Here is a 10,862-nt window from a genome sequence, read left to right as displayed (position 1 = left end):
CACTATGCCATTTTATAAAGGGGATTTGAAGCATCCTTGGGTGTTGCTTTCACTAGGGGTCATGGAACCAATACTTGCTCCCTCTCCACCCAAGAGCCCCAGGGACAACTGCACTAGTTTTGTAATCTAAGAAAAACAAAACACCCTGCAAATGTTAAGGGAAAAGGTTGTTGGGATAAATTCCTCAGAATTTTCCAAAATGTACCGTTGTTCTCACCCTGCCCAAAATTAAAGCTACAAAATGATTATTCAATCAATCCTTTCCACCCACTGAGTTCTGGATCACATCAACTAAGGCAACAACTGGAACAGAAAACACTAAACTGCAGATTATTAAATAATTTGTTTATTGTACTGCATTTACAAAGGAAACAGACAATGCACCCAGTAGAAAGAATAAAAATACTCCGGGATGTATTTTTAACTGAGGGAAATACAAATCCTTTCGTGAGATCAAGGTAATTTGAAATTACAGTGATTAAGCTCAATAAAGGTACGCAGGATAGATCAAGCTCTACAGCTGCTTCTTTGCAGGTTCTCTAAATTCATCTGGCTCTTTAAATGATAGGAAGGAGAGAGCCCTTAACGTGGTACAGAAACATTTCTAAAATGAAGTTAGAGGTATCACTCTCATCAAAATTTCCTTTCTTGTCAATTGTTTGTTAAAAAATAGGGCCTTCTGGTTTTCGTTTTCGTTATTTTATCCTAATATCACCAGAATTCTTCTAATTCCGTGACTATGATTTTACAGTGCAGAAGAGAATTAGATTCTTGTATGCTATTGCTTTAGATGAAGATGCAGCTGAAAATCCAAGGTGGATTAGGATTGCTGAAGAATTTCCCTGCCGTTGTTTGATACAATCTAGTCTCTTAATAGGTGCATAGACAGCTTGATTTAAAATTCTTTCTACAGGAACATGTCTGATGTCATGAGTACCCAATCAAGGATCCAATGAATGCCTGGCCAGTTACTCAGGGTACTGTTTATGAGTTAAAAGGATTGCATAATTGCACCACTTTTTCCTTTGTCATTGTTGGTGGATTCATAAACAAAAAACTAGATTCCAATCTCTCAAGTAAAAAATTGACTACCCAACAGTCTTCCTGGGAACTTTGCTAGTAGAGCCCCAAGAGCACCTCCTTGGCTTTCTGTAAATTAGAGTTCCATAGCCACTTCCGGAGATGCTGTAATCCCCGAGGTCCACTTGGTCCATGCTGAACAAACTGAACAAGAGGCTGTGACCCTAATCCCGTCCCACTTTTGCTTTTCAAATATCCAACAAATATGTAATGCCAAGAGCAAGTCTAGGAGTGAGGATCATCAAATAAAATTTACAAAGCTTTTCTCATTTAAAAAAAAAAAAGCTTCAAGCACATCTCAATCATCTCCAAAATTGAGGTTAAAACTTATATCATACAATAGCAGCAGAGAATGGATAATCTTAAAAACTAACCCCCTCCCCCAAAGTACTATTCCACCCACCCCTCCCCTTGGTTCTTTCATCTAGGGGTTCCATTTAAGACCCCAAGCCTCTGAGAAAATGAGAAAGGCAAAGAAAGTCACAGAACTTCAGGGCCAAAATCTTGGGTAAGGTAAAGAAAAAGCCAGAAATAAACGAAGGACTATTTAGGAAAAAGTCAGGAGCTCTGGGCCTTTTTTTTTTTTTTGCCCCTTTTCTTAGAATGGGCAAGCTCTGAAACCCAGATCTCCTTTTGAGAGTCATCCTGAATTATTTAGTTAAGGGGCAATAAACTAAGTGCAAGGAGTAAAGTGCCAGCCAGGGTTAAAAAGCAAAACCCAGAAAGCCTACTAATCTGCTCCTAGGACAAAAGATGGAATACAGGAAATCACTGCTTGTATAACGCCTGTGGTCTGAAACAACTGCTACTCAATTGCTCTGTTTTGCTTCTATGATTAATCAGATCCTTGAAGATACAAGGATCTTTGAGTTATTAGAGGATAAAAAGAATCTTATAGTGCTTCAAACAGTGATAAAATGGAACCCAAACTTGGTCTTCAAGTGACAGCCCATTTTCGAAGGTAAGAGTCGCAGGGAAAAGAAATTGTGAACATGGAGAACAAATAATCCAGGAAGATGGTGCAGCCTGGATACAGCAAGTTTAATGTCTCTGCTGTACACTGAATTAACACCCACTCCCATCCTTTCATCCTCATGCTGGCAATTGGACAGGAACTAGAAAATCTGACTCTTAGAGTCAATGATTAAGAGGATGGGCTCATAGTTCTTCATAGCTTTTAAAAAAATGATGCTTATAATTTAAAGAATGTCCATATGAAAAGGCATGGATATAGGGCAAGAGGCTGTTTCACATTTCAGTCTATTAGTCTTTGGCAGAGCCCAGCTAAGGCCAAATTCACCTAGGATGCCCAATGGCTGTGGGATTCCACAGAGTCAAATAAGCAAACCCAAATGAATGTGTTGGATTTAAAAAAACCAAAACAAAGAACTCTAGAAACCCTTGAAGGAAGAGCTTCACCCTGAAGAGGGAGGTGGGAAATGCTTGGAGGGAGGTAAAGAGGGTCAGCATGAGATCTCTGCTGTGCTGCTGTGTGGCTGGGGCTTAAGAACTGAGCCAGGGGTGCTGGAGACACTCGGCCGCGGTGGCTCTCTTCTCCGGGATCAGCTCCAACATGGGCAGTAAGAAATCTGTGAATCCAGCTGCTTCTTCCCGGGACCACTCATACTTCTCCACTAGAACTTCAAAAAGGCCCCACGGTTTCAGCTTTGTGATGTGTTTCAAATCACCTGTGGTGAAGACAGGGCCAAAGCATAGTAACATGTGACTAGATCCTCTTGTGGAAATCCAGGAACTAATCCAAAGAATCAAACTTTATCATAAGAATTAAACTTTTTACTTTTAGAAAGATCCTTTTGAAAAATGTATTCCTCTTTAAAATAAGCAAAGAAGACAACCTGACAAGCCTAAGATCAATCTGGGACTTCTGTTTTGAGGAGGTCTATCAGGAACTAGGTATTATCTACTAAAGGGTTATATGTTTACACGGTCTCTTGTGGTGTGTAGAGGTGCTACCCCAAAACACACTAATAAAACACTTGTATTTTTTCTTCTTCTTTTAGCTTGAGAGTACACGAATTATCATAATGAGTAACACCATGGCAAACTTGATAAAAACAAACCTTAAGAATAAACACTATGTAGCTTTCAGAAAGAGCAGCATTACACTTTAGCTTTTTAAGGCAAACATTTTCTAATTTTTTCATAAGACACGCATTTATTTGATAACTGTTAGTAGTTTTTCTACATTTCAAATTCCAAGTTCTACTTGGAATATATATCTGTATTATGAAATATTGAGATGTAAAGGTTCATTTAATACTTACTTAGAAATATGTTTCTGTTTTCTTCATTAATAAGAGATAACACGAACTTACCAAGCTGAAAACATCAAAGTTCTTTGTATGACTAAATGTGTTCCGTCAGTTTGCCACGTGGGATACAAACTTGAGTAAGCTGGAGTCCCTGGCTCTTAAGAAGATGCTAAAATTCATTTGGCCTTTGGTCAAAGAAGTTCTTAAACCAAATACTAACAAAAATTTTTTACCCCTTAAAAGTGCAGTAGTATAATCATCACCAAACTAATACCAGGTACTATACACATTATCTAATTCAAGAGGAAGCACATATATCTCCATTAGAGACAAGAAAAATAAAATACCGAGACCGTGTCAAAGGTATGTTAACAGATGCCTGGGATTGAACCCAGGAGGTCTGACTCCAATCTGACCATATTATGCCATCTCCATCTCTAGTGCAGCATCAATGGCAGGATCAGTTTTCTCAACATGTTGGAAGGCAAGAATTCAACTTTACTTACCTCTGTATTTTAAAACACTTTTTGTTCTCTTAAAGTCAGGGAACAAATGCATTTTTTTACCTTTTTTGGTGAAAAATTCCTTGGAATATTTTCCTGCCACAATGAGCTTGCGAGGCACCTTTCCCAGAAGTTCTATGATGAGTGCAATGTGATCTGTAGGAGTCAAACAGTTCAAGAAGAGGAGAAAACAGTCATACATAACAGAAGTAACAACTCCAGACAGTGGCAGCAAGAGAAACATGCACACCACACTGTGAAGCGCTGCAGATTTCCTTTCTGTCCTAAATGAGAAAGGGGGGTTCTAGCCATGTAATGGAAAAGCCAGACCACTGTAAAACAATGAAGGGGATTTGAATGATAACTATAACTTGGTGTGAATATTCTGCTTCCTGAAGATGTATATGGGGGGCTTAGATGCAAACTATCACTAACGATACTATCTCTGCAACTGACGACCTCCTGTGACTATTTCCCACCGGGGCAAAACTTCTTGGAGATTCCGCCTATTAGCTCAATCATATCCAGAATGTGTTTTAAAATAGAAGGGTAAGAACAGAATCAAGGACAAAATGTTCCCCCCGTGAATAACTTTTTCAAGGACTACCTGTTAAAAGTAAGTAGCAATGCAACCAAAAATACTTTAGGGGAGTCTGGGAAGGTCAAGAGTTATTTCAGGTGATTGGGCACCTGATGACAACCGGAAAATCCCATGTCTGGATTTGTGAAGCTTATCTAAATCTTAAATTTCACTCTGGCTGTATATCCAAGTTCAGGTAGGTTCCTGAACGTAAACAAAATATGTCAATAAGGCTTTGGCATTCTAGAACTATTATTTATAACATGGTTCTGAATTCACGTAAGACACTACCTCTTATATATAACGATGTTCAGGCAGTTAAGGCACTCACAATATCATTACTGAATTTTCACAATCATCCTGTAAAAAGAGGCCACTCAAGAAGACCCCATTTTGAAGGTGATTAAAATGGGGCCTCAAAGACAGTAAGTGGCCTGGGAGAAAAGATGTGGCAGTCCACTTCCATAAAGATTTACTGCCTTGGAAACTCTGTAGGCCAGTTTGACTCAACCCTACAGGGTGACTATGAGTAGGAACTCCTTCAGTAGCAATGGTTTGGGGCTGGTTTTTTCGTTTGTTTCTCTGCTTTAAGCATAGTGTTGTTGTTATGTGCCATCGAGTTGCTTGCGACTCATAGCGACCCTATGTACAACAGACCTAAACTCCACTCTGTCCTGTGCCAATCGCACCATCTCCACTCCAATACACCCATTCCAATTGTCCCAGTCACTACTGAATCAATCCACCTCATAGAGGGCCTTCCCCTCCTATGCTGTCCCTCCACCCTCCCAAGCATGATGTCCCTCTCCAAGAACCGGTCCCTCCTTACAACATGTCCAAAGTATGTTAGACGGAGCCTCAGAATCCTTGCCTCCAAGGAGCCGCCCAGTTTGACCCTTTCCAGGACAAAGCTGTTTGTTTTCCTAGCAGTCCATGGTATTCTCAATACTCTTCTCCAGCACCACAGCTCAAAGGCATTGATTCTCCTTCTATCCTCCCTGGTCATTGTCCAACTCTCTGACGCATAACAAGTGATTGCGAAGACCATGGCCTGTATCAGATGCACCTTAGTCTCCAGAGAGACACCATTGCCTTTCAGTACTTTGGAGAGGTCCCTAATAGCAGACTTTCCCATGGCAATGCGCCTTTTAATTTCCTGGCTGCTGGTGCCAAGACTGTTGACTATGGAGCCAAGCAAACTAAAGGTGTGTACAATCTCAATCTCTTAAAAACCTACACCATGTCCAGCTTTATTAGGGGGAAAAATGTTCACATTTTTAGTAAAAAACTATTACAAACATCTTGAATATTGCTAACCTTGAAATCTATAATTTACAGAATGTCGACATCATGCAATGAGATATAATTCACAGCATTTAGTGTAGGTTGTGTGCACTGTCAGGGTGTGTGCAACATGTACATGTTACCTAAGTGGAGAGGCTGGACACAGTCAGCTTAACACCCAGGCAACCCTCTTTTACACTGCAGATGACAAAAACTAACATGCTTTTTTAAAGTCATGGCTGCTCCCTAGAAAAGGGCTTTATTTTAATCCCATAATTCATACGATCATTAAGGGGCAAAAGGTATAATTTAAAAAGCAATCATTTAAAAATCAATGTTGCCAAACAAAGGGAATTGTTGGCTGGAAACCAGTTTGCTCCGTAAACTTTCACTCAAATAAAAAATATTTTCTTTTAAAAAAAAGTACTCTGGCGGCACAGTCTATAGTGTGTTACACTATTAGACAGAGTTAAAAAAAAAGGAATCTTTTTTTTTTATTACTATTATTATTAAATTTTATTAGTTTTAATGAACATCACAGGGAATCTGGGCTTTCACTCCTTCATTGCCGCACCATTCTCTCTACCCTCCTCCCCAGTTTGTTCTTCTTCCCCGCCATCCGAATGTCTGTTTTAATTGTCCAACTGCCACAGTGCTTGTCAAAGTCAGTTCTGATTAATCTCAAAAAAGGAATCTTTTGACATCAAAACAAAATCCCCAACTTCCCACGGTGTGCCTTGGAGAGGAATGACCTGTACGACACCACCTACCTGGGTAATCTCTAAAGTTTTCAGGTCACAATCTCCTTTCTCATGTGAAGAACTTCACATTTATAAATTCACTCTAATCTCTGGGAAGCTATGGCTATATTTATGATCTACTAATAAGTACTTGGCCGCCAAGAAATACCTATCTGAGGCAAGAAATGCAACTAATGTCTTTGTATGAATTCCTATTAACAACCTAAGTTAGAATATCAATGAATAAGTGAACTACTGTTTCTTTTTTTAAAAACCCGAAAACCCAACAACTATTGTCTCTCGGCAATCTTCCAAGTGAAGCACTATTTCTTTTAATATGTTTCCTATTCTGTAGGACTGGGTTTTAAATGTAGAATTTCATTGTGTATTTCATGCCAGGAACCTGTCTCTTATTGATTAGAGGGTTGTATCTGAGATGAAAAATTATCAATTATTATTCAAAGACCATGACTGTGGGCAGTCCACAGAGGCCACCCTACTAAGGTGCCAGTCCTACTATATGACTTGGAATATATTCTGGAAAATAGAACTCTATATTCTAGACTGGACATATAGTTTGCTTTTTCCTACTCTTACAGGCCAAACTATAGCAGAGCAGTATAAAGATTTTGAGGTTTGACATTAAAAACTTTATTAGGATTGACTGGCATTGTTGTATACTGTCGACTCAGAATAGACCCAGAGCTGACCCTCCAGTAGGCTTTCGGAAGTAGTTTTAACCACATAGGAGGAAAATGCCCAACTTTATCAAATGGAGCAGCAGGTGGATATGAAGTGCGTCCCTTTGAGATAGTAGCATAGCTCCTCAGCACTGCTATAGCTGTTGTTATGTACTGTGGAGTCAGAAGGTACTCCAGGTTTTCAGAAGTAGTAAATTGCTCAAGAGGAGACTGGATATCTTTCCTCCACAGATAAGTTGGCAAATTTGAACCATGTATCTTTGGGTTAGCAATACAATTCCTTACCACTGGTACTGCTGCTATTAGGGGCCATTGAGTCGAGTACAACTCATATCAACCCTATGAACAATGGATCCGAACCCTGTCCCATCCTTACACTTCCTGACACACAAGAGCCCCCTGCAGCAGCCACCAGGCCAATCCACCTGAATGAGGATCTTCCTCTCTTTAGCCAACCCTCCACCCTTCTAGCAACATGTTCTAAGCTTTATAATCCTTGTCTCCAAAGAGCACTCTGGCTGCACTTTCTCCAAGAGATATTTGCTCTTTTGGTAGGTCAAGGGATATTCAGTGCCTCTTCTCCAAAATCACTACTCAAATACATCAACAATTCTTCTGTCATTGCAAATCACTATCCAGCTCTCAGATACATAGGGAAATGATAAGAAAAGCCATGGTCCGAATCAGACACACCTTATTTCTTAAACTGACATTACTGCTCCTCAATTCCCAATGTAGTACATCTCCTGATTTCCTGACAGCTGGTATTATGGTGTTAATTATGGATCAATCTGTAGCTCTAATACCACTGGAATTGTTGCTGACTGCCTTCGAGTCAAGCACAACTCATAGTGACCCTAGGAACAAAAGCCTGAAGCCCCTCTTACAACTATCGATATTTATCAAAGTTCATGAAGTTTCTGGAGGCATGCTATTTAGGAAGTGGATATCTACCACTCCTGCTTCCAAACCTGTCAGAGAATATAACTGTGATGCATAGCGACCCTATGTACAGCAGCTCTGAACCCTTCCCTGTCCTGAGCCAGTCTCACTAATTCTGACACATCAATTCTCCCATTGCCCCATGCACTGTAACAATCCCTCTCATCTGGGGTCTCCTCCTGTGCTGTCTGTCTACCTTTCTGAGCCTAATGTCCTTCTCCAAGGACTGATTGATCTCTCCTGGCCACATGCCCCAAGTGAGGTGGAGCTTCAAAATCCAAGTCTCCAAGGGGAGACTTGGTTTCACTCTCTTAAGACAGACCTAATTTGTTTTCTTGGCAGTCCATGGTATGTTCAACACTCTTCTCTAGCACCACAACTCGAAGGCATTCATTCTTATCCTGTCACCCTCAGTCACTGTTCAACTCTATGAAGTATAACAAGTAATTGAGAACACCATAGCCTGGGTTAGGAGCACCTTTGTATCTAGAGTGACATCGCTGCTCTTCAGCACTCTGGAAAGGTCCATGATAGCAGATTTTCCCAATGTAATTCATCTTTTGATTTCCTAGCTGCTGGTGCCAAGAGTGTTGATTGTGGATCTGAGCAAGCTATAATTGTTAACAACCTCACTCTCTTCTCCATCTAATATGGTGCTGCCAATTGGCCCAGCGGTGAAAATCTTTCTCTTCTTGATGTTGAGCTTCAATCCATATTGTAGACTACAGTCCTACAGCAAGTGCTTCAAGTCTAATACCACTGCATTGTAGATCTAATACCACTGGTATTAGAGGAAATAAATTGGAGTCTAAATATCTAGGGCAAATAATGTCATCTATTTGTGACAATTCATATACATGCCAATTTTCAGGCACTATACACTCCTACCTTCTGTAATTTTAGCCACTATATATATGTTCAGGGGAACTCTGGTGGCCTAGTGGTAAGAAGCTGCACTGCAAACTCAAAGGCACAGTGTTGGAATCCATCAGTTCCTCCATGGCAGAGGCAGGGTAATCTCCTTCTGTGCAATTTATTGCCTCTGAAAATCCACTGGAGAGTCAGCTATGGGTCAGTTCTGACTCAATAAAACTCAACTACAACATGTATGTTCAGAACAACACATTAACATTTACTGGGGTCTAGAAAAGAGGGAAGGGAACAGGAAATTAATTTTCTTCCCAAGTACAAACACAGTGGGATACTTCTAAAACTCTTTAATCCTATGGTTACAAACTTCTAACTTGGAAAAAGGGCAAACAGAAATCCAGTGTATATCATAGGTGGCAATACCTTCTTGCAAGGGGCTAGTGCGTGTAAACTGGTCTAAATTGTACCTGGAAAGGAGCATTTTCCAACCTGTTTTGTTAGGAATAGTAGCAAGTGCTACTAGTAATGGCTATTAGCCTCAGGAATCAATTTGGGAAATGGAGAACATTCTGGGTTGTAGAGAAAACTTATTTCCCAAATAATCAAGGAAAATATAACAAGAACATGTTTTCCATATTGGGAGGGGACATGGTTAAATGTTTTCTCTCAAAATAATTTTCATTAATAATTTTCACTAATCCTGCAAGCAAAATAAAAGCGGCTAAAACTATAAAGGTTAAACATCTGAGGTTTAATTGGAAAGAATGCATTAGTATTGACTGGGATTATTTATGTTGTATGTCGCTGAGAGGCAGTTGGAATTGCACAGGAAGAAACTGCCCATCTTCTCAATCATTTTCTCTTTCAAATACTGACTCAATGTCCAATTATTTAAAGGAAACCATGGCAGAAAATAAAAGCTGCCAAAAGGATAAAGGTAAAACATTTCTTTAATAATCTCCTTTCAGAGCTACTCAGAATAAGTGACAATCTGGGTTTTCCCCACGGGAGTCACGAAATAGCAACCAAATGTATTTTGATTTAAAATAGATTTCTGAACTTGTTTATCACCTCAAAACAACCTCTACAACTTTAATTTTCAAAAATGAGAATAAAAGAACAGTGAATTTATGTTTTGGTGGTGGTATAGCATCAAGTCAGAATCATCTCATAGCTGACACTCCAGAGGGATTTTTAGAGGCAAGGAAGGAGACTGCTCATCTTTCTCCCATGGAGATTAGAACTGTCTTCCTTTATAATCAACAGAAGTAAAGCTCCTTACCATTAGGCCACAAAAGGTTCCTCAATTTGTAAAATTTATAAAAATATAGGACTTAGGTTTTGTCTATTAAATCATTGATTTCTAAATAAAGAGGCATAACTAAACAAAAAATTGAGCAGGGAAATCAAATTGAAGAATATATCACTAATGTTAAAGGAAGCGGGAACCAAATTATGAGTGAGTTCATTCCAACGGAATTTCAGAACCATCTCAGGAACAGGATTGAGGCCCTGAACACTAATGAGCGAAGACCAGATGAGTTGTGGGAGGATGTCAAATGTATCATCCAGGAAGAACACAAATGGTCATTACAAAGACAGAAGAGAAAAAAAAAGACCAAAATGGATGTCAGAAGAAACTCTGAAAATTGCACTGGAGCACAGGGAAGCCAAAGCACAAGGAAGAATTCAAGATACTAAAGAGCTGAATAGAAGATTTCAAAAGGCAACACGGGATGACAAAGCAAAATATTACAATGAAATGTGCAAGAAGCTGGAGTCAGAAAATCAAAAGGGTCGAATTCGTTCAGCATTTCTTAAGCTCAAGGAACTGAAGAACAAATTCAAACCTTGAGTTGCTATAATCAAGGATGCTTTGGGCAGAATAT

General features: G+C 39.5%; 1 protein-coding gene across 1 annotated transcript in view; it reads right to left on the bottom strand.

The window, feature by feature from the left end:
- Positions 1-2,583: 2,583 nt before the first annotated feature.
- SRPK1 (SRSF protein kinase 1) overlaps positions 2,584-10,862 on the bottom strand; it is an 82,635-nt gene continuing 74,356 nt past the window's right edge. Inside the window, 2 exon segments of the mRNA XM_006903590.1 lie at positions 2,584-2,768; positions 3,920-4,012. Coding sequence (XP_006903652.1) covers positions 2,584-2,768; positions 3,920-4,012 — 278 coding nt within the window.

Source organism: Elephantulus edwardii, unplaced genomic scaffold (genome assembly GCF_000299155.1).
Source record: "Elephantulus edwardii isolate Elephantulus edwardi_28Jun2011 unplaced genomic scaffold, EleEdw1.0 scaffold00017, whole genome shotgun sequence".
NCBI lineage: Eukaryota > Metazoa > Chordata > Mammalia > Macroscelidea > Macroscelididae > Elephantulus > Elephantulus edwardii.
Note: the sequence above shows the minus strand (reverse complement) of the source record. Positions and strands in the feature narration are given on the sequence as shown.